General features: G+C 38.2%; 2 protein-coding genes across 7 annotated transcripts in view; one reads left to right on the top strand and one right to left on the bottom strand.

Annotated features, from left to right (window-relative positions):
* NFE2L3 (nuclear factor, erythroid 2 like 3) overlaps positions 1–15,560 on the top strand; it is a 32,065-nt gene extending 16,505 nt beyond the window's left edge. The window contains 3 exon segments of the mRNA XM_041727351.1: positions 6,330–6,500; positions 10,139–10,222; positions 10,884–15,560. Of these exon segments, the coding sequence (XP_041583285.1) occupies positions 6,330–6,500; positions 10,139–10,222; positions 10,884–12,116 (1,488 nt within the window). The 3' untranslated portion in view covers positions 12,117–15,560.
* Positions 15,561–15,843: 283 nt separating this feature from the next.
* On the bottom strand, positions 15,844–26,023 carry HNRNPA2B1 (heterogeneous nuclear ribonucleoprotein A2/B1). Of its 6 annotated transcripts, XR_005983413.1 has the most exons (13): positions 25,797–26,022; positions 22,917–22,952; positions 22,709–22,819; positions 22,370–22,516; positions 21,923–22,133; positions 21,680–21,781; positions 21,521–21,601; positions 20,807–20,869; positions 19,371–19,490; positions 18,996–19,118; positions 18,248–18,330; positions 16,736–16,873; positions 15,844–16,188 (listed from the first exon to the last, which is right to left on the bottom strand). XR_005983413.1 is itself a non-coding variant. In XM_041727354.1 (12 exons), exons 1-11 carry the CDS (start codon positions 25,800–25,802, stop codon positions 18,269–18,271), a joined length of 1,062 nt encoding a protein of 353 aa, XP_041583288.1. In that variant the 5' UTR covers positions 25,803–26,022; the 3' UTR covers positions 15,844–16,188; positions 18,248–18,268. The 6 variants fall into 6 exon arrangements, 5 of the variants coding, with proteins under 5 accessions (XP_041583288.1, XP_041583287.1, XP_041583286.1 ...); XM_041727354.1 differs by lacking the exon at positions 16,736–16,873; XM_041727353.1 differs by lacking the exon at positions 15,844–16,188 and having other exon boundaries at positions 16,686–16,873.
* Positions 26,024–26,139: the final 116 nt, after the last annotated feature.

Genomic DNA, 26,139 nt, shown 5'->3' on the forward strand with positions numbered 1-26,139 from the left:
CTTCTTGAAACACTTGCAGATGCTGAGACACTGCTGTCCTCTGGCTTCCCCCTGAACCTCACTTCCTGTCCTCAGGCTCTTGGCTGGCTCCTCTGCTTGACCTCAGAATGCTGTGGCTCCTTGGGACCCACTGACGAGCCCTTTCCATGTACTCTCGCTGGAATTTCATTTTTTCCTGTGGGGTTTTGTTGCTACTGCTGTTGTTGATGTGTTCCCTGGAAGTTCAGACATTCACTCTAAATTCCAGTTTCTCATCTCACAGTGTAATGGACATTTCTACTTGACTTTTGATATCTCAAATCTAATATATCCAAAATGGAAGAACTGTGTTTCCCCTCTTCTCTCTAGAACTGTCCACCAAATTTTTAAGCCAGAAATCTAGAAATCATCCTTAATTCTCTTTATCTCCCATTTCCTTCCCTTTTTTTTTTTTAAGATTTTATTTATTTATTTATTCATGAGAGGCACACAGAGAGAGAGGCAGAGACACACACAGGCAGAGGGAGAAGCAGGCTTCATGCAGGGAGCCGGAGTGGGACCCAATCCTGGGTCTCCAGGATCACGCCCTTGGCGGAAGGCGGCACTAAACTGCTGAGCCACCGGGGCTGCCCCTCCCATTTCCTTCTCCTGTGTATTCTTGTCTGTCAGCAACTCCTGTGTATTCTTTTTTCCATAGTCCATAAATTGTTCCACTTTCTGTTACCTACTACCTTCTTCCGATTCTCCCCCACTCTCCCTTAAATTACTGCAGTAGCCTTCTTACTGGACTCCCCACTTCTACTCTTGCATTTCTGCAGACAGGATGGGAGAAGGGGAGTAAAAATGATCCTGTGCTGTTAATAATCAATAAGAAAAAAGACTACTACTCCAATACAAAAATGGGCAGAAGCCACAAACAGTTCACAGAAAAGGAAATACAAATGCTTTAAAGCTTGTGAAAAATGTTCAACCTCAGTAAGAGAAAGTAAAATTACAGTGAGATACCAATTTTCGAATTGGCACCAAATTGGCACTTTTATCCACTGTGGGTAGGAATTTAAATTACCACAAACATTTTTGAAAGGCTACTGGATAGAATCCATTAAATAAAAAATGCACATATTTATTGACCCAGCATAAATTCTAGAAATTTATTCTGTTTGCACATGCATACAAAGAAGTAAGGATGAGGACGTTTTAATATTGTTAGAAGGAAATATTGGAAACAAGTATCCATCATTAAGAAGCTAAGGAAATACATTATGGTAACAGGCACGTGAGTACACTGGAGGTTATCTGTACCTTCAGTGCATTCCTCTTTTCACATGGCTCTTCTCTGTTTTTTCAGATTCCATCAAATACCCATCTCTTCTGAGAGCTCTTCCCTGGCCACACTCTAAAGGAGGTCTCCTCTTTTCTTCTTTCACTTGCCATCACTTATTCTGTAATTAACTTTCTTCCTCCCTTTAACTCTTAAGGGGCACTCTGAATGTATTTTTCCCTATTGTAACCACAGCATCTAGTATAGTGTTTGGCACTCAATATGTATGTATGTATGTATGTATGTATGTATGTATGTATGTATGTATGTATGTATTCATTTATTTATTATTTGGTATTTATCTCTTTCTGGCCCAGAGCTCCCAAAACTCTTGGTTTCCTAAAAATTAAGAACAATGGGAGCATCTTTTGCTGTACTATTTGGTCTGTTGTCCTCAGTTCTTTTTTTTTGTTGTTGTTGTTGTTGTCCTCAGTTCTTAAAACCGCTCCAGAGCCATAAAGGCAAAAGGCATGTCTTGTTATTTATGTTATTTATGACAAGCCTCTTGCAACCACTCTTGATTTATGTTAATGAGGTGACTTTTGAAAAGTCCTTAAAGGTGGGATGCCAGGGGAACCAGCCAGATGATCAGTGGGTTGCAACTTTCCGCCCCTACCTCTCAGACCTCTGTGGAAGCAAGAGCAACTGGAGATTGAGTCCAGTCACCAATGGTCAATGATCTATTCAATCATGCCTAATGAAACCTCCATAAAAACCCTGAAGGATAGGGTTCAGAGACTTCCAAGTTGGTGAACATGTGGAGGTGTGCAAGAATGGCATGCCGGAGGGGCGCCTGGGTGACTCAGCAGTTGAGCGTCAGCCTTTGGCTCAGGTTGTGATCCCAGAGTCCCGGGATCAAGTCCCACATTGGGCTTCCTGCTTGGAGCCTGCTTCTCCCTCTGCCTGTTCCTCTCTCTGTGTGCCTCTCATGAATGAATAAATAAAATCTTAAAAAAAAAAAAAAAAAAAAAAGAATGGCATGCCCTGCATGTGGAACTTCTATGCCCCTTCCCATGTAACTTGCTCTGTGTACCTGGTTATAATATTCTATAATAAAATGGTAACCTAGTAAGTAAAATGTTTTCTGAGATCTGTGAGCCACTCTAGCAAATAAAATCCAAAGGGAGGGGGTCGTGAGAATCTCTGATTTATAGCCAATTCTGAAGCACAGGTAACAACTTGGACTTGGCATTTGAAGGGAGGGGAGGGAGTGGACAGTCTTGTGAGACTAATCTGTGGGATCTGACACAGTCTTCAGGGGAGGTAGTGACAGAATTGAGTTAAATTGTAGGATAGTCAGCTGTGTTGCAGAATTTCTTGGTGTGTGGAAATGCACACCTCTAGTGTCAAATGAAGGAGTGTTGTAAGAGAATCAAGAGTAGACAAACCAAGAGCTTTTTCACGATTATTATTGAACATTATTCTGGAAGTATAACCAAAGCAAGTAAGGAAAGAAAATGATATATGAAATTTAAATGTTAGAAAGGAGAGATGAAAACCATAAGGCAATTGATAGTATTGTACACTTTGGGGAGAAAATAAGATTAACAGAAAAAAAAATTTAAGATTTTATTTATTCACGACAGAGAGATTAACAGAAAATTTAATGGAAGAATAATTCTGGGTCAACCTTTTGCTCTTGCTTTGACCAAAGTAATTTTGTCATGTACGGATTTTTAGGGCAACTCATTAGTGAGATATAATTTCAAACTTTAAAAAAGTTGTAAGAATAGTATATATCCTTTACTCAGATTTACCCATTGTTTGCATTTTGCTCCATTTGCTCTATTTTGTAATTATAGCTACCTATCCATCTACGCATTTTTTGTTGTGAAACATGTAAATGTGAATTAAAGACATTTTGTCTGAGTACCCAAATACTTTAGTACCCGAACATGTAAAAGTGAATAAAGCCCATTTTGTCTCTGAGTACCCAAATTATCAAAATCAGGAAACTAATGTAAATCTAAGACTATAATCTATCCGTATTCACATTTTATCCATTATCCCGGAAATGTACCATATAAGACCTTTTCCTCCTGGATCAGCATCTAACTCAGGATTATACATTGTATTTAGTTGCCAAGTCTCTCAGTCACTTTTAGTAGAGAAAAGTTCCTCAGTCTTGGGTTTCTTGACCTTTAGATTTTGGAAGAGCATCAGTTATTTGCTTTATAAAATGGCCCCAATTTTTAAAAATTTATTTTTGATGTTGCCTTGTGATTAAGTTGAGATTATGAATTTTGGACAGGAATACCACAGAAGTGTGTATTTCCCCATCAAGTGGCACATTGATTTTATTGCCATTTTGTGATGATAGAGTTTACCTCTTGGCTGAGGTGGTTTGCCATGTTTCTCTTGTAGTGTCACTATTTAAATGTTTCTCATCAAACTGTTTACTCCCTAGTTTTAGCATCCATTAATGATTTTCTAGCCCCTGTCGTTGCATTCTACCGTAAAGGATTTCCTTTTTTCTCTCATTTACTTATTTATATTCAGATGGACTTATGGATTCTATTTAATTCATTTTATTTAATTAGTTATAAGATAGGGCTTTTAACACAATTTCTGCTTCTTGTATTGTTTATCTCTTCCAGAGTCTTTAGGAAAGCCATTACCAAAGTCTCAGTTTTCCCCGAAGTCTTCCCAGACTAAAGCTTACTTGGTTTCCTATCCAGGCCTGTATTAGCTGCTTGTTCCGTTTTGTTTGTGTAATGTTAGACGTAACGTACTCTTGTGTTTGCAAGTTCATGTTGTGTCCATATGTATTGTATTAACTCACATACTATACGTTAATGAAAGGGAGCTTGCTTCGTGGCTCTAAAATAGATCATAGAATTTAGAAGCTCCTGTGCCCACCAACAGCAAATTCGTAAGTTAGCTGCCTCAGGAATCCAGAAGTTTGAACTTGATTATCTTCAGGCTTAACAAAAGAAACTTTGCCTTGGCAAAAGATAGACATTAAAAGAGTGATGACCAGTCAGTCAGCTTTTACTTCCTTCCCCAGATTTAGATAGGAAACAGATTTGTAATTGCAGGAAAGATTAAAACAATGGCAGCTCACCCATTGGAAGTGGATCGCTATCAGAATCTTCAGTTGCTGTGTCTGGGAGTTCCTCTACTCAACAAATACCTAGTAAGGGTCTATCATGTGTCAGGTCCTGGGGTAGGCACTGGGCATGCAGGAGCTAAACAGAGCCTCTACCCTTAAGAAGCTAGCATTCTATTGGGATAGAGGACATTCAGCTGATGCTAAATACTATGAAAAAAAAAAACCAAGGGAAATATAGTGCCTTTTTATAAAATAAAAGTATGATGGTAATATTTGAATAGAAACTTGAAGCTTCAAAGCCATGGGTGAGGGGGTGAGGCAGTGAGCAGAGAGCCCTACGTCAAACGCAAGCTGAAAGGAGATTTTTTTGGTGTGCCTGAGGCTGAGCTGAAGAATCAGCCAAAGACAAGACACCTGGGTGGCTCAGTGGTTGAGCATCTGCCTTTGGCTCAGGGAGTGATTCTGGGATCCTGGGATCCAGTAATCCAGTCCCGCATCCGGCTCCCTGTGAGGAGCCTGCTTCTCCCTCTGCCAGTGTGTTTCTGCCTCTGTGTCTCTCATGAATAAAATCTTAAAAAAAAAAAAAAAAAATCAGCCAGAGAGAAGTGGTTGGTGAAGTAGGATAATAGAGAAGGTACCTGGATGCCAGGTAAGAACCCGTTTTCCAGAAGGAGGGAGTAATAAGGGAAATGTGACTGATGGGTCTGGTAAGGTGAGCCTGGAGAACTGTCAACCTGGGGAGACCCTGAATAGATGTTTCAGAATTCCCACTGGAGTAGGTTCAAAAGAGTGCAGGAGTCCAGATGACTCTCTGGAGGATGATGCTCTAAAAGGAACCAGAACAATGGGATGGAATCTAGAGAATAATATGGGACATCAAAGGAGGGAGAGATTTTAAAGATGAGAGGTGTTGTAGGTTAGTTGGCTGGTGGGAGTATCTCGACAGGAAACCCTAGATACAGAAGAGGATAGAGGAGCAGCAGCAGTGAGTGTCCTTGAGCCCTGGAGCGGGTTGTTGGTAGAGACTGAAGTAGGAACAAGAACAACTCTGCTGCAGGAGGGAGTCAGTTAAGTAAAGTGAACAGAGAAGTAAAACCAAGTGGTCCACTAGCATGTCAGCTTCCTTTTGTAAAGGTTTTCTCTCCTCGTTTCTGGCATCTGTAGGTTTTACATTTCTTTGACCTTCGTGTGTTTTTATTTTATTTATTTATTTTTTTTAATTAGCATTTCTCTGTTTTAAAGTTGGAGGTGGTGCTGCTGAAAGAAAAAATTAAAAATAGGTCTTTTGAAAGAGTTTGAGAGGCCCTGTTATTGTTAGAGAGTCAAACATTGCATGCTTTTAATATAAGTATCAGTATATCAGTGTATGTTAATGGTTAACTCTTAAGTTTCCAGTTAGATTAAAAAGTAGGGTTCATCTGGGTAAGCAGTTGAACATACCTATGGAGATTTAGTCTTAAGTTTTGTTCGCTTTAGTATCTTTTTTCTGACTTTAACATTTGTTGTAAAATATTCAAAAAGTACAGAAATGTATAAAATGTAGACACTTTTTACCCAAACTTCTCCAACCTTATTTACCTTTCAGAAAAAAACTATAACTAACACTTTGTAATAATACTTTCCAGACTTTTCTATATATAGATTTGATCACTGTTGCTTCCAGCTTAACTGATCTATTTTCAACAGAAAACTAAAAACTGCCTGCTAGCAACACTGATTCCTAAATATGATCAAATTTGTAAGTAGTTTAAACTTAGAGCTTTATAAATTCTGCATATTACAACAGTGTCTCAGTGAGTTCTTGGGCCTTGTTTCAGAATTAACTCTTTAATACTGAAATAATGCAATGCCAGTCTTAGCTTTTGACTTGGGTTTTTTTATGATCACTGAATAAAGTATAATGCAGTTTTAAAGGTTGTTTGACTTATTTGGTGAAATATGGATTTCTACTTAGTACATTTTGGGATGCTTTTATAGGGGAGTGAAGTACTAAGAGAGAGGCATGAAGCTGTGGATCATAGCTCTCAGAATGAGGAAAATGAGCAAAGAGTATCATCAGCCCAAGAAAGATCACAAAAGAATGAAGAAAGTAAAATAGCAAATAATCCTGACGGGGAGGCAGAAAAGCCCACTGAATCTAGCAATGAGGTAAGCACATCAGAATAGCTCAGCCTTTTACCATTTCGGCTATAAGGTAGAATTTTTTAAGATCTTGAGAGAAAGCATGTGCATACATACATGGTGGGGAGGGGTAGAGGGAGAGGGAGATGATGTGACATGTTTTCAGGCTTGATCCCAGGGCATTGGGATCATGACCTGAGCCGAAGGCAGACTCTAACCAGGTGCCCCCGTAAGGTAGATTTTGGTTTTGACAATGTGTTGATAAGGAGTTTCCCCACATAAGTGCCCTACTGTAAGCAAGTCAGATATATGAAAATATGTATTTTTTTATAGTTGTGTGAGTGGCTTTTTGATTTACAAAGGAATCAGCCCATAGAATTAGTTGTCTCTGGTTAAACTCAAGATTGTGTGTGTTGTGGGGCGGGAAGGAGGTGCTGTATGTCTTACACACAAACCCCTTCAGGAAGTTGCTAGCAGGTTTTGTTGTGTTTGCCATGGCAATGGATAAAGAGGTGACTGGCTTACTAAACCCAGGAATTCTTAACCGGACATCTGCAGGGGCACCCAAGCTGGCTAGGTCTGGGATACGGAGGCAGAATAACTTGAAGGCAAATTACCCCTCAATACCAGCTGATTCTTGGCCTTAAATCCTCATTTAGTCTCCTGGTAGACCATTCTGAATTCAGGAGCCCGCTTTGTATCTCTGGCCAGACCGGGTGGGACAGCCTCTTTGGCTCCTCTAACCATACCCTTTGGCTGTGAAGAGGTTATAGAAAGATGAATGACAGATTCTTCCTGCAGCCTGTGTGTCCCTTCCTTCTTTCATATGGGCCCCTACTCTGGTTTCTGGTCACCCCTGCTGACACCCTAGTCCACAAGCCTGGTAAACACACACTCCAAAGACAGACCTGAAGGTTCCACAGAACCTTAAACCAGGTCTCGCCCTGATGGTCCTCTCAGCATGACTTGCCCCAGAGAACCACATGTTTATATTTAACATGAAATTTAAGAAGTGGACTTTAAAATACTGACCATTTCTTGGCAATCTAAATTTCACTCAAAGTATGGAATACATCTTGTGGATTAACTGTAAGGATGGCTTAATTGTCCATTTTTGTGCAAGATCTATACCCAGCTAAACAAAAATAATAAGGCCATTGTATTTAAAAACAGAGTAACAAAGTTCTTTGAAACCAAATGTCTGAAAAATTATTCTCTATAATCTTAAGTGTAGTGGAATAATTCTGTTGCCTGGACTTTAAACACATGTTAAGGCCCTCAACTAGAAAGCAAGTATCAACACACCTAATGAGATTCTGAAGAGAGGGAAAGTTTTGTTTGTTTTTAAGGGAAACCAAGAATAAGGAAACTCTCGAGGACAGTCATTATACAAATCAAGGCAGAAGGGAACCTGGGAAGAAAGGGAGCTCAGCTGTCTCTAAGGCACATCTGTCCTTCCTCTCATCTTAGCCCTTTGTCTCCTGTGGATCTAGCCAGGGGACTGGCTCAGTAGGGGCAATGAAGAAGGGAACAAGCACAGATTTAATGAAACAGATCTGTATCCTGGAGGATCAGTCCATAATACACTTAAAGCAGAATAGACTTTGTACCTTTCCATCAGTTCTAAATATTAAGGGTTTCTTTTCTGCAAATAATGTTACTTACCCACAATATAGGATTTTCACAGGAATCTAGATTTGTGCTGGTACTCCTCACACACTTATGACCATCTACAAATTTTGGTCAGTGCTTGGGCTGGGACTAATGACTCAAGTTTGGGTCAGAAATTAACAAATACTAGAACACTTCTGAATTAACAGTCAAGTTAAGCAAATAAAGTCTCCAGGCCACTACAAATGTATAATTTACTAGTAGATGATGACATCTTACCTACCAATTCAGCTTAGGTGGTCCTGTAGCATCCATAGACACAGAAAGCCTTGTATTAATGGGCCTTGAATACATGCCTTCATACAATGCAAGGTACTCAGTGTAACGAGAAACCAATTATTTGTATACACTAAAAACTTGCAAGTTTAACTGGTCTGAATCCTCAAAAATGGAAACCCTAAAATACAAAGTTAGGGGAGGGGAATGTATCAGGAATGTGAACCTGCTGACATGTAAAGCTAAAATCCCTATGATAAACCAAAGAAAGTCCTGGATAAAAGTATTTTTTTAAGTGCATAGCAACTCAAAAGCAAGAATGGCAACTCTAGACAAAAGCAGCAGAGGCAACTCAAATCCAGAATTTAAAAGACATCAAAATTTAAGAAGCCACAGTGAAGGACTGTATACAGATGTCATGACAGAGACTGGAGTTGAACAGATGAGAAATGAGGTATTAAGCCCATACGGTGGGGTACCTAAGTTCCTCCACTTAAAGCTCAGGATTTATAAAGATTCTTCTGTTCAGGAGATGGGAAGACTAGTGCAATCCTAGCCACCACCTAGGAGACAAGAGCAAAGCAGCAGTCTATCCAGCCTTAGAAATCAGAACCTCAAAGACCCCGTGTTTGATTTAGAATCTGAATCCACACTACCATTACTATCAGGAATCCTGAACCAAGAAAGCAAGATGTACAAAATGCTATAAAAACTGGTCCTTGGAGAGAAAAACAATTGTTTTAATAGTTAGCTGGCAACCCTTGGTATGTGGGATTCCTATAGAAACTTACCGAGAAAGATAATTTTTCTTTTATATTTAAAGATGAGCTTAAGACAGAACAAGAAAATCTAAGTTCTAATAGGAGTCTCAGGCTAGAAAAGGATGAAGGTGAACCAGTCTTCAGAGTGTTTATGGCAGAATATTTTGAAAATTAATTTTAGGACTCAGATTAAAGGAGTACAGAGTCCCACGCAGAGTAAATAAAAACAAATTAAATCCCAAATACACCAATGTGAGACAGAGTCTGAAGGGGGGGAAAAAAGATTGGCTATAAAGTGACAGACTGACATCAATAGCAATACACCCCTTAGTGCAAAACACAAAGGGGAAACATTAAACTGGATAATCATAACAGATAAATCCCTATTTAAGCATAAAAGCAAATAATTCCAGTTTACAAAAACTGAGTTTACCACTGGTGGAGCCTCTCTCTAAAAAAAGCTGTCAAACGAGTTATTTCATTAAGAAACAAACCTGAAGGCAGATGAAGCAGTTAGTGAAACTGGCAAAACATTTTGGTAAATCTAAATACATATTTGACTTGGAAAAAAAATCACAATTTTGTAACCAGTTGGAGAATCAGCCACAGAAGGGTAAAAATAAGGTGGAACTAAGAATATTAGCCAAAAATATGGAAAGATGGTTAAGGCAAGAATGGGGGAAGAGTTTGGAGTTAAAAATCCTTGTTTAGGAGCACCTAGGTAGCTCAGTGGTGGAGTGTCTGCCTTCAGCTCAGGTGGTGATTGTGGAGTCCTGGGATCGAGTTCCAACTCTGGGCTCCCATGCAGGGAGCCGGCTTCTCCCTCTGCCTGTCTCTTACGAATAAATAGTCTTCAAAATAAAATCCTTGTTTGAGGGATATTAAAATATTTAATACTGAAAGAAGAGTGTAGAAATTCAAAGTAGGGGTAAAAATCCAGAATAGATAAAAGACCTGGTTATTCTTTCAAGATAAAGAACTTAATGGTGCACCTTCAATGTTTTTTTTTTTCTGCAGAGAGCTCTAAATGGGACAGATACAGCTTTCTCTCTGGAAGACTTATTTCAGATGTTTTCATCACAGCCTGAAAATTCATTGGAGGTAATTGGAACCTTAGCTTCTGCACTGATCTGTGAATATATTTAACCTCTTTACTAGGATGACATAGTTTATGACATGCTTTTGAGCAACAGTACTGCATTATATAAGTGCACAGATTTAGGATTCCTTTTTATAGAGAAACTTCAGTTTTAGAGAATTAGCTTATATAGACGGTTCTTCCTCCTAAATGATCACAAGGATAATCAAATTTATAATTTATCGAATCATGACAGTAAACCTTTGACAAACTAAGGCATAGGTTTTTTGCTTTTTTTTTTTCTGGGAGCATTTGTCTCAATCATAATTTATCAGAAGACAACCCACCACCTTGCCTAGACTACTCCCCTGTGGACTTTCTGCCAACAGCTAGGTTGATTGTTCAGTTTACATCTATAAAGCAGCAAGGTACAATATGAACTAAATCAAATGTTTGACATTTCTAGAATATTTAAAAAAAGAAGCTTCCCCCAAATGTAGCATCATTGAGATTTGGGCTCACATTGCATATTGTACTTGCCTAGGTTTAGTAAAAGTGATTCATAACTAACTGCTTATTTGTATAGAGGCATTGACAAAAGTGACCAAAGTGCTAGATTTGTTAATAGAACTGCTACTGAAATAAGATTACATGTACTAAAAATGGTTTTATCCCCCTTTTCAGGGCATCTCACTTGAAGATACTTTTCCAGGAAACCTCAATGATGGCATGAATTCTTCAACACATCATAATGTAAACTTTAGCCAGGCTATAAGTCAGGATGTGAATCTCCATGAGGCCATGTTGCTGTGCCCTGATAATACATTTAGAAGAGAACCAGTAGCACGGACTTCACAAGAACCATTTCTATACTTAAATTCTCAGAATACCAACTCTGAACAGAACATTCCGGGAACTAATCTGACAGGATTTTTTCCCCTTGTTGGCAATCAGATGAGGAATCTGACAAGTCAAGATCTTCTCTATGACCTCGACCTAAACATATTTGATGAGATAAATTTAATGTCTTTGGCCACAGGTTTTGATCCAATGGAAGTGGCTCAGCTTTTTGAAGAACCAGACTCGGATTCTGGGCTTTCCTTAAACTCAAGCCACAATAGTACCTCTGTCACCAAGTCTAATTCCTCTCACTCTGTGTGTGAAGGTGCTACAGGTTCTAGTAGTGACCTTGAATCTCTTTCCCACCATGACCTGGAAGGGGCTGTAGGAGGCTACTATGCAGAGCCCAGTAAGCTTTGTCACATGGATCACAGGAGTAATTCTGGTTTTCATGGGGATTTTACATTTCAACATGTATTTCATAACCACACTTACCACCTACAGCCAAGTGCTCTAGAATCCACCTCTACATCTTTTTCACGGCCTGGAAAGTCACAGAAAAGTAGGAGGTACCTCAATGACACAGATAGAAACTTAAGCCGTGATGAGCGGCGTGCTAAGGCTTTGCACATTCCTTTTTCTGTAGATGAAATTGTCCGTATGCCTGTTGATTCTTTCAACAACATGCTAAGCAGGCACTATCTGACAGATTTACAAGTGTCACTCATCCGCGATATCAGAAGAAGAGGGAAAAATAAAGTTGCTGCTCAGAACTGTCGTAAGCGCAAACTGGACATAATTTTGAATCTTGAAGACGATGTATGTAACTTGCAAGCCAAGAGGGAAATCCTTAAGAGAGAACGAGCCCGGTATAACAAAGCTATTAACACAATGAAACAGAAACTGCATGAACTTTATCATGATATTTTTAGTAGGTTAAGAGATGATGAAGGTAGGCCAGTCAATCCAAACCAGTATGTTCTTCAGTGCAGCCAAGATGGAAGCGTTCTGATTGTACCTAAGGAACTGGTGACCTCAGGCCACAAAAAGGAAAACCATAAGGGAAAAAGAAAGTGAAGAAACTAAAGGTAGAAGGTATCAAACTGATACCTGGTCACAAAACTGCTTCAAAGTTTGGCTCAAGTATTATTCCTTCTGCTACTTGAATCGGGGCTACATTTTGAAGCTTTTTATGGACAGATTTGTGGGAAATCCGGGGAAGCCACAACTTTTCATTAAGTCCAACTGTTATTTGCATGACACAAACGTACCAAGAACAAGGTGACATGAAAACTTGAGTCTAGTCACTTGGTTACCTTTTTTCCCTCCTAGTAAGCCGGTCACTTCAAACAGCAAACACTGGATGTAAATTATTTTTAAAACATTTTTGGCTTTTGTGACTTGAAATGCAGTGTAGTTTTTTTTTTAGCACCGAAGTACAGTTTTACAAGTGCTGTTTTTAGCTTTTTATGAATACTCTGAATTGCTTGGTGGAAATAAAACTTTAGTTTATAAAAAACATATTTTCCAACCATATCTACCTTGGATAATTTGTTTTCCACAACATCCACATTCTGGATGGTCAGTCACCTAGCAAATAGGGCAGCATGGTATGGATTTTTTAAGACCAGACTAAAACCAAGGTGCCAAGAACAAAAATGGGTCTAAAAAGGGTTTGTGTCTCTTGTAAGCAGACAGAGCAGGGCTCCCTACATGGAACTACCTATCAGGTTTAATCTGAACGTGGACCTCTTTCCCCCATCCCATCCCCAAACCCTCACTTAACAATGTGATAACATTTAAAAGCCACACAGCACAACCCAACAGTGGTACGGGAAAAGAAGTGTGGAGTTTACAATGATTAAAGTCCTAGAATGGTACTTGAGCTCAAGCTCAAAGTAGGGTATAGCGAATACAGCCCAGACCGTTTGGGAAGATAAACATGAAAGAGTACACGTGTTGTCAATGTTATTTCTACTGTGACAGTTTATCATAAAATAGGACAGGTTTACAGAAAGCAGTGTTTATGGATCCTAGTAAGTGCTTTTAAAACGAACCTAAGCATTTCTTTTAAGCACTAGATTTTGCCGACAATCCTTCTAAGACATGTTCTGGTCAGTTTTGTACAGTAATTTTTTAGCCTAAAAATCTCTTCATTCAGAGGCTGGCTTTTTCTAAGGGAACAGTCCACAGAATGTGTAACATGATGCTTCACATTTCCACAGAAATTAACTTCAAATCCACAACTTCAAGTTGTTAATACCAGCTTGCCTACTAGTAACCTTATACACCCAATAAATACAGGAGACTGAGCATTATTCTCACCCCTGCAACATGAACTATATACACCTACAGGTTCAATAACGGGTAAATAGGAACCTAAGAACAAGTACTTAACTGAAGTTTAATAGCTTTAATCTAAAAGGTATTTGGTGCCATTTTGATAGAAAGGTAAACACACTATAGACTTCTAGAACCAGTGGCTCAGGAGTGTGTTACCTCATACCACCAGTGTGCTTCTTCTGAATATGGTACAGGGTTTACAAATGCAGACGTCAAGGGGGAACAGTCAAGCGAGATCAATAATGCTTGCTCTTAAAGCATGTAGCTAGCTAGCCCTTGGCTGCTTTTACAGACATTTTCTGGTGGGCACTCCTTCCCCTCCTCAATCTACAGTGGGTAGGCCCTAGTTTAAATCCCAGTTGGAACTAGTTTTACCTCCTTTACTTATGGGAAAGTTGTAAATCTTTAAGTCATTCCTATTATAAAGTTACAAGTGAAGATTCTTAGCATCCCACTGTTCAAGTTTCCAAAGAAAGCTTTCACATTTCAAAAGTAGCCATCAACAAGCACCATGTTTAACAGCTGTCACAGGTAAAATTAGAATTTCAAGTGTATGTAATAACCTCATGCAACATGTACCAAAGGTCTTGGATTATTTGGGTCCCTCTCAAATTGGACTTCAGTTCAGCAAGATCTTTTAGAACCTAGCAGCAGAAAACCCAATTTGCACATATCCAAGCTGCAAAACACATCAGCTTACACAAGACTTAAATGCTTTTTGTACACCTGGATTTCCCCTTCTAGCATCTTCAAAGAAAGGAATTTGCTCTTTCTTGGGTAGTCTTCTCACCTTAGGGTAGTTTGACCCGTTACAAAAAAACCTGCTACAGCTAAGTGATCGGCGCAGTAGTAAACCGGTGTGGCATGACAATCATACAAGGTCTATCAACCATCTAGGCACAGCTATTCCAAAGCTCAAAGACCAGATTCACATAAAATTTTCCGAAGAATGTGTATTGCTTTTAATGTTTGGATTAAGGTTTCCCATCTTCTTGGAAAGGAACTCCCAACTTGTGTACTAATGGTCATTACTAAGGAATGGAGACAAGATTGTTAAAGCTTCCCTGTATTAAATCAGTACTCTAACCACTTTGTACAAGTTGTTATGCCTTTTAGATCATCTTACCTTGTATTCATACACCCATCAAAGACCCTACATGCAATAATGTTTTGAAAACTTCCAGTAAAGATTATCCCTCTTAATGCAGAAGCCAGCCCTCAAGATGGCTCCCAAAAATGCTTGCCTCAGTAATCCTCCAAGTAAACCCCTTCCATCCACAGTATGTGATTGCTCTTGGGATATATAGTTCAACTATAGGGAAAGGAAAATAGCCAATAGCTAAGTTGCCAACCCTGTCCATATGCCCTATGAAGTTTCTCCTAAATGCAACCTTGAGCTTTAGGCAGAATCACACAGCTAAGTTGTTGACTTGCAAATACCATGTAAAGTAACAAATTCATTGTTGCTCCAAATTGCTAAGTACTGAGGTTAAGGGTTAAGCCTGGTGTAGAAATATGATGCAGAAGTATATGCTAAAGAATGTTATTTCCTTCTTTTAGAAAAAAACTTCTAAGCTTCCTTAAACTTAAGGTTCTAAAAATTACCAACTTAACATACAATATACACACCGGGAAAATGCCTTTGTTGATTATTCAACGTTACCTACTTAGTTGCAGGAAGCCGATTCATTTCAGCCTATTGTGTATTGTAAAGCTTGGTTGTTTACAAACTTGATTTACCTTCTTCCAAGTTTGAGGTCTTGGTAGAGCTGGGCAATTTTAAAACCTTCAATAATATTTACCTATATTTGCAAGTATTCTAAAGTTTGTAAGTCGATGGATGCAGGTACTGCATCTTAAGCACAGCTTAGCTCATCTTTAACCATCATCAGTTTGACTTACCTGTAAAGATACCTCATTATTAAAGCAAAAAAAGTTATTAAATCAACCTTACTATCTTTGAATTATTTCCGGTAAATATTTCCAAGTAAGAAAGTCACTGCTTGTTGTTATGGTGTTATGGTCTGTCCAACCATGTTTAACCCTTTAAAAAGGCAACCACTGAAACTAACTTAGAATGCATATGAAGGTAATTGACATTTGAGAGAACTAACATGACAGATTCTCAGTGCTTTGTAGTCAACTTAATTGGGACAACTCTAGCTTTTTAAATATTTTTAAAAAACGCCACCAGCAATGTTAAACATACAAGTTAAAGCCAGAAAACTAGAGCAGTATTCAAACGCTGAATGTACAGTATATAAAGAATGGCATTTTATTAGGGACAGCCAATAATGTCCACAATGCGTTTCTTATTTGACTATCAATACTGAAAGAAAAATGGCAATATGCATAGCTTTGTGAAACTGCTTTAAAAATCTAGGGGATGGCAATCTTTTAGACAACTGAATGTGTATAGAACAAGATTCACACATTTTATGTGTAAACATTACACCAAGTATTTGAATACAAAAGTGTTTATTTTATAAACTTTATATTTAAAATAGAATTTTAATCTGTCTACTCACAAAACCTATTTTAAAACATGATACATTTCTCTCTCTAGCTTATTTGATGTTACTCTTTTACAAACAATACTCAATTTGTAATTGTTTTATATTAAGAACCTGTAACTAAATGAAGTTTGTATTTTATCAGAAAACATTTCCCTTTAATCTTAAAGTGCTTTTTTTTTTTAAATGAAGGCACCAACAAGAACTACTTTCAGATGGTACAGAATTTCTTATTTCTTGAAGATTCTGTGGTTGACCACTTCTTCATTAGTTACCTGCAGCAAGACACCTTCCTGCCAAAGGAAAAAAAAAGTATCTGAAGAAGTTTATCATGTTTGTCCAAAGAACCTAAACAACTTCAGTGGTGGTCTTAGGATCAAAGAAGACTCACTGGTGCATACAGTAGAATATGCCCTGATTATCACATTCCTGAAAAGGCAATAAAGCCAGGCAAATCAAACTCTGATGACATCTAAGAAAAGAATTTCAGCAGCCAACCTACATCTCTCCTATAAGGTAGGGGATTGGGAAAGAATTACCATATTTAAACCTAAATATTTAGTACTGGATACATACAGGATTTATAATGTAGACACTTTATTCATTAAAAGTATAAACTACCATCTGGAACAGTTTCAACCATTTTACCCTACCTTCTCCTGATCCTGATCCTGATAAGGATATAAAACTAGAACAACCATATAACAGAACAAAATGTCTTTATTTTTAATAAAAACCACTAGTTCACTCAAAATGCTTGATCCAAGAAAGTGAATACACAAGGGTGTAATGATGGGTAATTTCATGATTTATTGAACTTGCAGCCTAACTTTTACCTACCATTTTACTACCAACACCACTGAAGGAACCAAGAAAAGCTTTATTAATGATCACTTGGCTTGCGCCTCAGCTGTTGAAATGAAGCACTTTACAGTCTTTGTGGCAGCAGAATATACGTGTCCATGGTTCATAGCAATGCTAAAATTCCAGCAGGGAAAAAAATGATATGTTAAGCACCTGAATCTTCATAGAAGGGGAAGGGGGTGGGAAAGAAGGAAAAAAAGGGGGGAAAAACAACCAAAATAATTTAAGTAAATGACAGATTGGAAAACAGGGTTTATAAGATTATTCTCTTGAGTTTATAAATTGTTAAACTCAAATTTATAGCTATGTTAAACTACATGAGAACCACTATACTGAAAGACCATTGAAGAGTAGTATTAGTTTTATCTTTTGGGGAGGAAAATTAAGAAAGGAAAAGTAAATAAGATCTTACCTAAAGAAGTTTAACTGAAGCTTAGAACTATTTTGCTCTACACCCTCAGCTTTCGTTGTCATCCTTATAAACTACTGTAGTTAAAGCTTTGTAGAAACAGCGCAGTTTTTTAAGACTGGCTGAATTTAGTAGCCGTCAAGAGTTCTCTTGTACTAGACCTGTATCCCTGAAGAGTACCTCGCTGGGGTTATTTCCTTTCCTTGCATTGAAGAAGCAGCATCTAAAAGATCTAAAAAGGTGTTTCTCTTTGCAGAGATATCCCTTAAGTTATCTAGATAATTTAATCCTGATGAATTGCAGACAACACACTTATTATCTGACCAGCATTTATCTTACACAAATATAACAACAGCTTTGCAATGGACCTTAATTATACTACCCACTCCTTAACTTATTTAAAATAAAAAGTCTATAATTACACAATTTCCTTTAGAATTATTTTATTAAATCATAAATGTACAACAGCTTCTTAACTCTACACACGCACTTAAATTTTTTTAAAGGAAAAACGTTATGTCTTATTACACCATGATCCTGGCTAATAGCTTTTCAAAACTTTGAGAAAAATCTTAAAAAAGGTTTCACATGTCACCTGAAACTTACAAATTTAACATTATCAAAGAAGGAATGCTTCTACACTCTTACAAAGACCACTAGAAAGAAACAACAATTAAAAAGCTAAGAAACTGTCTCAAAGGCATTTTTTTTTTTACAATCCTTCCTCCACAGTAAGGTAATGTTATTAAATAATCCAATCCATTCACAAAATGGCTCTCTGCATCTGCTCTGGTGTCTTCTGCCATATCACTGCATATTTATGCATGACTGAGATAAGAGTTTCCTTAACATTGTTATTTCGATAACCTGAAGCTGTTCTGTTACCTCTGGGCTCTCATCCTCTCCTATTTATACAGTGAAGCCTGTTTCAACAGAAGTAAAGAGTAAAAAAAAAATAGGTTATGAAATTATCCATCTAACCAGATTTTAAGGAAAGATAACATGATCCTAAAAAGCTTTTACTCCTGGCAGCTAGATCTCCCAAGACAATAATAATGTAAAACTCAAAAGCTACTTACCCATGGCAAGTAGGAAGAAGCTCAATATCGGCTTCTCCCTCCATAACCCCCACTTCCTCCACTGCCTCCAGGACCATAGTTTCCTAGAATTATTGAAACAGCAAAAGAAAGCAAAACTTACTTCCATTTTCCATAATAAACCGAATACTACCTATATTTGATTTCTATTTTATAGGCATACACTCCTCAAACCATGCAATTCATAACCTGTTACTTCTAGCTAACCTATTATTTGGGAGATAATCCAGACTCACAAAAAGTTTAATTTTGCCCTTACACACTTGAGAACATTTTACTGTGATTCCTTTAGAGGGTTGTCCACCACAATCAATTGGAGTAAGTAGAGGATTAAAAATACATCAAGCACAAGATGCATTAAAAAAAAAAAAAAAAAAAGTTTGGTTCGACTACCGCAAACTTTCTCAAGACCTGAAATACGTTGAGTGAGTAAGAATTCAGGATATTCACACTAAATTAGCTTTCAAAGACAGAACTCCTAGAACTTTATACAACTTGCAATGTGCTCAATTTTCTTTGGCTTTCTCTAATTAAATAATTAGCCAAGGAAAGAGCCCTCCATCTGAAAGGTCTAACCTACTTTCCCAAATCCTAAATATTCTAAAACCACTGAATAACCCACCATTTCCTTTAACACAGAGTTATAATGGAAGTGTTACCCAAACTAGCAATGAGGAGGTCTTCCATTCTTAAATGAGTGATTAAACACAAAAATTGTAGAATAAATTACCTCCACCATATGGTCCCCCCATGTTCCTGCTACCACCAAAGTTTCCACTCTTCATTGGACCATAGTTAGAGGGTTGCTGGTTATAATTTCCAAAATCATTGTAATTTCCACTTCCATAATTTCCTGTGAAAAAATTGGAATAGGTTTTGCATAATGATTTTCAAAATAACGCTGAAGCATTAAACCAGCAATACATGGTAATAAGCATATTTAGGACAAATCTCCCACAGAAACAATCATCAGAATAAATGCAAGACACCTATCTACAACTCTACATTTTAAGACAACTATTGACAACATTGAAACGAAAATCTCATGTGTTAAAAGTCATTAATTTCAATCCAAATTCCCACATAAAGGTTGCAGGTGAATTACCTCCTCCATAGTTGTCATAACCACCTCCGTAGCCCCCACCCTGGTTGCCATATCCAGGTCCTCCACCACCATATCCTCCTCTTCCTCCTCCATAACCAGGGCTACCTCCAAAATTGCCACCTATTATAAAATAAGCCTTTAAGTAATTACTTAATATTTTCAATGGCATTTGAACTGTCTTATCAAACCCATTTCCAGTTTTCCAAAACACATATTCTTATAAGCAAAATATTTGTTCTATGAAATATCTTCCTTAATAGCCTCAAGGGCAGAGTAGTTACCTATCCTTGGTTAAAAAAAAAAAAATTAGGGGCAGGGAACACCTGGTTCACAATCAACTGGATGAAACCTTTATGAATTACTGCAATGCCACAGCTCTCCCTTAAGAGTAAAGACATTAAGGATTCTCTTGATATCCTGAAATATTTCTATTTCATGTAAGGATTGAGGGGGCAGACAAAAGGCATAGGTTAGCAGGATAAAAAAGCCTGACACACCCCTACTGGTCCAAAAGATAACTTAGTTTCATAGATTTTTTTTTTCCCCATGAATTCCCAGGTTTCTTAAAGAATGTGCCCACTACACCCTTCTTCTGAGTAGAAATGGGGGGAGGACCAGAAATTAGCAAACTTGCACGAAATTAAAAAACAAAACGGTAGTGTCAAATTACTGAAACAGAAGAACTTGTCTTACTCCTAATACCAAATTAATATTTGGATTTTAAAGCAAAATTGAAATAGTTAAGACATAGGAGTTACTTAGTCATGCTTAAGGAGTATCAAAACCAGCAATTAGATCGATTACTAGGCTCACAGTTTTTAATACAGTATTCTTATTAAGACTTGTGTCAGGAAGTATTAACTTTCCTGTACTCCCAACAGAATATACATCTAAATTCACCACTTATTAAAGAAGAGTGGCTCACAACTTTAGCTGGGCCCGGAAATACAACTGTGCATTTTTAGGAAGGTCTTTAAGTGACTTTTTTTCTTACTAATTACCTTGGGGGACTTATCTTGTTAAGGGACTATTTTAAGATATTCCAATTATCTTACATGTGTTCCCCTTTAGTGTTGACCATGGTTCATAGCTCCTGGTCTGTTTTCCAGGAACATAGCATATAGAATACATCTGTATATAATCCTTTGCTTGAAGAACAATGGGATAGCATGACAGGACCTTTAAATTCTCTACTAAAACCCTCCCAAATGATTTTGCGACCTGTACTAACACAAGAAGGAAAAACTCTTTCCTTAAGATATACAACTAAGATTCAAATTACAAAGGAATGAATAGCCAAGTAATTGAACCACTATGACCTAAACTCTTTACAAAAGATAGAATGTCAAAATCTTAAATATTAATGTATACACTGAACTAAACATGTAGCACTTAAATCTTGTAAGGCACATAAACTAAAACACAGAAAAACTGACCTCCAGGTCCTCCTCCATACCCATTATAGCCATCCCCAAATCCACGGCCACTTCCATATCCATCTGTTAAAGACATAAAATCATCAAAAAATTATACCCTATTCACCCCAATTTCTTACCCTTTCTCTGCATTCTTTATTAATACCTCCAATTGAAATTAGGAACCACTCTCTTTGCGCTGTAATATTGTTACTACTTTACCCTTAGAAGTGTACATAATTAAATCTCACAAGATAGTTGTCTCCTTTGGGGGCCCGGACTTGGCAAGACTCAATTTTAAGAGATTCTGTTTATGTGCAAAATGACCTTGGATGGAGGCAGGAATAGTTTTTCTTTTGTCATCTGGTTACATTAGTAAGGACAAAAACCATTTAACTAACTGATACAGACCTTTTAAAGTCTCTACACAAAGCCTTCATTTCCCATTCAGGAATACCCCTATTTGTTTTTTTTTTGGGGTAGTTACAGTAAGTATCACTTAAAAAAAAAAGACCACTCCAATTCATTATCTTGGATTACAATTCGTAAGATTCGATTTTTAACCATCTCCTCTTACCTGGCCAATTCAAAATATCCCACACCAAAATAATACAATTTACTTAAGTGTTGAAATAATTCTTTAAAATAAGATTTTCTAATAAATCCAATTCAGCAAAGTTTGAGTTTTTAATTGAGCATATAGTCACCATTCTTGCACTTAGAACTTGATCTTACCAGATCCTCCTCTAAAGTTACTTCCTGGTCCTGGTCCAAAATTTCCACCACCACCACGAGAATCTCCAAAACCAAAGTTGCCTGTAGTAAATACCCACGTTAGTAACATGTGTTAATTCGAATAGTTAAACGAATAATTAAGTGAGTGTTAAAAATTACCTCCTCTTCCACTTCTAGAACTTTGGACTTCCTGCATTTCTTGTCTAGACAAAGCCTTTCTTACTTCTGCGTTATGACCATTGATGGTATGATATTTCTGCACTGCAATGAAAAATTTTCACTCCATTATGCCAACGTTCTTTATCAATAGGAAACTTGTACAATTCATCTTTTAATAGTTAACAAATCTAAAACTTACTATTTATGTAAAGAGCCACACACCTACTAATTTTAGATACTTACACACAATCTTATCCACAGGATCATGATCATCAAAGGTAACAAAACCAAAGCCTCTTTTCTTTCCAGACTGCCTATCAGTAATTATCTCAATGGTATCAATCTTTCCATATTCCTCGAAATAATCTCTAAGATGGTGTTCCTCAGTATCTTCTTTAATTCCACCAACAAAGAGCTTCTTCACAGTTACATGAGCCCCTGGTTTTCCAGATTCCTGACATGATGGGGAGAAAAAAAATCATTTTAACGAAAGTAACCAAAACATGATTTAAGGCACTCTCTCAGTACCAAAGATGGTACCATCTTTGTGACATCTATACTAAGATAAAATATCATGTAAGACAATAACTTATGACAATAACCCAGCTTTTTCATAACTATGTAAATCTAGGGAAAATCAAAGAGTAGAAAACCAACAACTTCAGCAAGATTGAAAACGTTCTTTCTCACCTCTCTTGCAACAGCACGTTTTGGCTCAACCACTCTCCCATCAATTGAATGAGGTCTTGCAGCCATAGCAGCATCAACCTCAGCCATGGATGAAAAGGTCACAAAACCAAATCCTCTTGATCTTTTGCTTGCAGGATCTCTCATAACCTTAAAACCAAGGGGGAAACTTTAGCATCTCATCTCACTACTTGTTATGAGCTACGTATTTAAAAGACTTTACAGGTTTCACAATGAACACATTCAAATGATTTTCACAGTCATTTACTCAATATCTCATTAAGCCCAGTAGCCCAACAAATTAAAGACTAGTATCTGTAAGTACTTTTGTATTCAACGTACCACACAGTCTGTAAGTTTTCCCCATTGTTCGTAGTAGTTCCTCAAACTTTCTTCTGTGGTTTCAAAGCTCAAGCCACCAATGAAGAGTTTACGGAACTGTTCCTTTTCTCTCTGCAAACGAAAACACCATTTCAATTTTTATTTACATTTCCTCTTTGTATGCAGGAAATTAAATTCTTAAATATGAGGTGACCTGCTGGCAGAGTACCTTTTTCCTCTCCAAAGGAACAGTTTCTAAAGTTTTCTGGGGGGGAAAAAAAAAACTTACATCAAATTTAAACCATATGTTAAACTGCATATTAGTTGTGTTACACCAAAAAAATGCCCCAGTTGATCTACACAAGTTTCAAAATCATTAACGCTTGATCTAAATTTACTCGACATTATTTTGAATAAATTTAACATCCCTTTATCAAACTTTCGGAAGAGAGGAACAAACCTAGTCATTGGTCACTGAAGGTTTAAGTGACTTTTATAAAAAGTTGCATTCAGTCCTATTACTCAAAACAAAGAACTGGCTTTTAAATACGCATTATAAACATACGGCTTAACATTAAAACTGTTGCTTTACTTATAGCGTGTAATTTACCATATCAGGATTCAGTGTCTTAACAGTGACATTTATTTTCCCTTTATTGCTCCCTCTGGTGGTGATTCTATTGTATCTCAATTAAAAAAAAACCGCTAAGAAAAACCATTCTTTCCCTTCATACCCCACTCTCTCCATGATGAAAACTTTAACAATCAATGTATATACCAAAATATCTTTATAAAATCTGCCTTTTTTCTGACCAAGGAACAAATGTTTTTATGACCAACAGCGGGTATTTAGAGCTTTAAAAATTTAACATACCTGGTTTTTGGTAGGCGCTTAGTTTTGGTATTTACAGAACACAGATTATTACACTAAACTATAAAATGCAGTAAAATGTTTGCTATAATCAAAAACCGTAAAACTTTAAATGCTCACTGCTAACTACTTAGTAGTTTTGTACAATTTACACTTCATTGAAGAAGAAACTCCCCCCTCAAAAACTCAGGTGTACTGGCCTTAAAGGCCATCTGGCAAACTACAAAGCACAAATGTCTCTGATTTTACAAGTGTGTGGGGGGAAACCTGGGCTGAAAAATTTTAAGCCCTATAAACCACCAAGCAAATACGTTGCATCAACAGCCCTAGATTTTCAGCTGTCATTAAAAGAAAAAATGGGTTGCTACACTTCCACATGCCTAGGTTAAAAATTTTAAATATTCAGATACCACAACAAATTATAACGTCTAGAAGCAACTAAGTGAGTGTACAATACAAATCAGGTCAAATATGACTTTCCATACAACAGAAAATAATTATCAGCAAATAGTATTACAGCTAACTCCGTTGTGATTTCTTCCTCTATGCATGAAAATTTCCCCAACAGCTCAAAAAATACAGTGATAAGCATTCAATTAAGACTTCCCTGCACAGTTCCCAAAGTCGTGAAAAATCTTAAAGGTCAAAAACCTATCAAACTCCTAAAACACTCAAAAATAGCCCGTTAAACGATTATCTGACATTGGTACTTAAATAAAGGTAATTTATTTAATTAGCGTAACTTGGTCTTTTACAACCCAAACTACGCATTTTTTAAAAGCTGCACATTTACAATAATTTTTACACATCACTAACAAAAGGCAAAATTCATTACTTACCTCATTTTTTTTCCAAACTTACCCGATGTCCACTATCGATTACAAACAAAGTTATTTTATAAGTGTGCTTAAGGTCAAAGAAAATACCCAATCAGGCCCCCTTCGCTCGAGACCTTATTCTTATCAATGTAATCATCAACCATCATAGCAAACATAGATGAGAAAAGCAAATGACAAAGTTCAAACACATGGTGGCCCAGTCGTTTCTCGTAACGAAGGACTGAGCCACTTTTTAACCAAACTAAAGGAAAAAAAAATCATTTTTCACTTTCCTCTTTAATTTCTACTTTATCGCCAGTACCTCTAGTCTTTGGTAGTAAAGATTAATTTTCCCAAGAAAAGTACTATTTAAAAACAAATAAATCCTACAATTCAAAAGGAAATCCTTCAGGAAAATAAATTGTGAAACCGACACCCTCCCCCAAACCTCCTTCCCCAAGGCCACCCACAATCGGTACTCACTTAATGGCTCCCAATTTTTATTTTTAAGTTTCCTGTGACTCAACTAGCTTTTTAACCACCACAGACCCAGATAAAACCGTTACTCAGGGGGGAGAAAAAAAAAAAAACCAGAGGTTGGAAAACGAAATGTTCTCTTTGTGGTACGGCTCGACTTAAAACTGGGCCCGACACCATGGGTGGCTTTACCTCCTCTTAAACAGGGCGAACCAGCCCCGGGGAACCGACTCCCCCACCCGCCCGCTCTTCGGTGTGGCTTCTGAACGCAATGGCGCCATTTCATCGAGGGGAAGGGAAAGAGCCTCTAACGAGGTGCGCAGGACTTTTAAAGATCCAAGCTCACAAAACACTCGTAATCCACCTCGAAACGGCATGAAAGTGGCCCGAAAAGAAAGAAAAATAGTTAACCACTTTTATTCTTCGATAAAAGAAGCAGAGTAGCAGAATCCAGAGGTTGAAAAGAAAAACGCTGCGAGGAAGGAATGGAATGAAAATGGCGGCCGCCAAATCCGGTTCCCGGGAGAGGGGAGGGGGGAGGGGAAGCTCCGCAGCCTCCCTCAGGAGGAGCCGAAGCCCGCCGAAAAGCTCAAAACGCGGGGAGGCCGGGCCCCCCAAATCAGCGTGCTTTCAAGAGGGAGTAAGAATTCCCGCCTCCGCGCCCCACTTTTCGCCGAAGAAGGGCTGCGTCCGCCATGTGGAAGTTCCCCATCCCCCACCCCCAGCAAAGGGAAATGGCGCCGGCAGGCTAAGGGTGGGGAAGACACTGTTCAATCAGGCCCCGGCCAGCGAACCCTCTCCGAAAACATCCTGAGGCGAACCGCTTTGGAAGCGGCCCAATTTCACCGCCGCTCTCAGGCGGAGGCGGGCGGCCGACTTCCACCGAGGCGCCAACGGCCTCGCCATGCCCTTTTCAATAACTCATTGATTTCAAACCCGTTACCTCCATCGCGGACTCAGTCGCTTCAGCCCGATTTCCCGCAGCCGAGCGAGATGAGAGAGATCTCCGCGGACGAACACGAACCGGACTCGTCCTGGCGCTGTAGTGAGAACTGCCGCTGCTCGAGAAACAACACCGCTAAGAGCACCTCCACACGGGACCCGGCGCTGCTGCTACTGCCGCTAGTGCCGCTGCCGCCGCTTTTCTAGAACCTTCCCCCCGACTAACGCGTCTTCCCCTACGTCAGGCCGTTGCGTAAACGCCCTAACCGCCGCCAATGGCGGGAACGCTCTACGCCCTCCTTACGCCAGCTACGTACTCCTCCCCCCCCGGCAGCCAGTAGCGG

The sequence above is a fragment of the Vulpes lagopus genome, chromosome 13 (assembly GCF_018345385.1).
Source record: "Vulpes lagopus strain Blue_001 chromosome 13, ASM1834538v1, whole genome shotgun sequence".
NCBI classification, from domain to species: Eukaryota; Metazoa; Chordata; class Mammalia; order Carnivora; family Canidae; genus Vulpes; species Vulpes lagopus.

Bases quoted from the DNA above. Each gene is read 5' to 3' on its own strand.
- HNRNPA2B1 (XM_041727354.1), bottom strand. The intron at 22,134-22,369 runs GTGAGAAAGAAC...CCATCATGTCAG, and splicing joins AACGTGCTGTTGCAAGAGAG to GAATCTGGAAAACCAGGGGC. The intron at 21,782-21,922 runs GTAAGTATCTAA...TTTTCATTGCAG, and splicing joins TCCTGTGGATAAGATTGTGT to TGCAGAAATATCATACCATC.